This window comes from Anneissia japonica, unplaced genomic scaffold (assembly GCF_011630105.1).
Source record: "Anneissia japonica isolate Jap-2015-1 unplaced genomic scaffold, ASM1163010v1 scaffold287822_len72700_cov193, whole genome shotgun sequence".
Classification (NCBI taxonomy): domain Eukaryota; kingdom Metazoa; phylum Echinodermata; class Crinoidea; order Comatulida; family Comatulidae; genus Anneissia; species Anneissia japonica.
The window spans coordinates 21,692-23,267 of record NW_022692808.1 but is presented as its reverse complement, the minus strand read 5'-3'; the positions used below and the strand labels follow the sequence as shown (position 1 = coordinate 23,267).

The following is a 1,576-nucleotide window of genomic DNA, read 5'->3' as shown; positions in this document are numbered from 1 at the left end:
GGAAACTTTAGACGATGCTGCTAGATTAGCAGATGACTATGCTTTAACTCATAAAACGTCATTCATACAAAGACCATCAAATTCACACACGCCTCCCTTTAAGAAATTGCCCCATTCTAGTAACTCTTATAGGCCAACAAATAACTATAATGCTCCCAAACACCAAGCTCCAAATCACCGAAATGATCAAAGATCTTTATCCGCTCCCACTTGTAGTTATTGTAAGAAGAAAGGTCACCTTATATCCGAATGTTTTACTTTAAGACGAAAGCAACAAACAGAGGGAATTAAGCAAACTGCTCTAACCTCTTCAAAATTTAAATCTCAGCCAACTGAGTAAATTGAAACATATAAGGCCCCACAGACCCAGCTCGATTCTGTTATGAAGGATTATGAGCCATTCATTTCAGACGGTTATATATCACTATTAGGTGATTCTAACAATCTCTCCCCCATTAAAATATTAAGAGACACAGGAGCTTCTCAATCCCTATTACTAGAAGATACCTTGCCTTTTTCTGAGAAGTCTTCTTCTGATTCTAGTGCTCTTATTCAGGGAGTAGAGTGCGGTTTTATTTCAGTTCCACTTCATAATATCTATCTGTCTTCAGACTTAGTTTCTGGAGCTGTAACTGTAGGTATAAGACCTACTTTGCCCATTAAGGGTATTCACTTGTTGCTAGGCAACGATTTAGCTGGAAAGAAAGTTACAAGTAATCCCCATGTGACTACCAAGCCTTGTCTGGACCAATCACCAGATCCAATTGAAAAGGAATTCCCTGACCTTTACCCTGCTTGTGTAGTTACCAGGGCTATGACGAATAAAGCCATTAAGTATGATCTTAATCTTGACCCAGAGTCAATAATAGATTTGTCTGAAACCTTTATAGGTCAGCTTGATAGTACTAGTAGTACTGAGATTAATAAATCTCTTGATTATAGCCTGCCTGAAAATCAGGTAGAGCATGGTGAAAATATTAATCGCCATTTATCAGATCATTCTTCTAATTTTGATTTAAATGACAAAAGTCATCAAATATCCAAGTCACAGCTTATTGATGAACAGCAAAAAGACCCTGAAATCTCTCGCTGATTTGACAGGGCTGTTAGTGAAGATGAAGCTTCACATAACCCTATTTGTTATTTTATTAAACATGGAATATTAATGAGAAAATGGAGACCAGTTGATGTCCCAGCTGATGACGAATGGACAGTTAATTATCAAATAGTGGTTCCACCACTATACCGTCCAGAAATACTTAGTATGGCCCATGAAACGTCTTTATCTGGACACTTAGGTGTTAGTAAAACCTATCACAAAATACTAAATCATTTTTATTAGCCAAATCTTAAGAAAGATGTGTCAACTTTTTGTAAATCATGCCATACATGCCAAATGGTTGGAAAACCAAATCAAAAAATCCCTAAAGCCCATCTTAAATCTATACCTGCATTTGATGAACCTTTCAGTAGAATAATAATAGACTGTGTCGGTCCATTACCTAAAACCAAAGCAGGCAATCAGTATATATTAACCATTATGTGCGCTTCGACTAGATTTCCCGAAGCTATTCCT

At 36.9% G+C, this 1,576-nt stretch overlaps 1 protein-coding gene across 1 annotated transcript in view; it reads left to right on the top strand.

Moving 5' to 3' along the window:
• The first annotated feature begins 1,165 nt into the window (after positions 1-1,165).
• Positions 1,166-1,576, top strand: part of LOC117100412 (toll-like receptor 2 type-2) — a 5,346-nt gene continuing 4,935 nt past the window's right edge. Inside the window, exon 1 of the mRNA XM_033240089.1 lies at positions 1,166-1,304. Within this exon, the coding sequence (XP_033095980.1) occupies positions 1,166-1,304 (139 nt within the window). The remainder of the gene's footprint in view (positions 1,305-1,576) is intronic.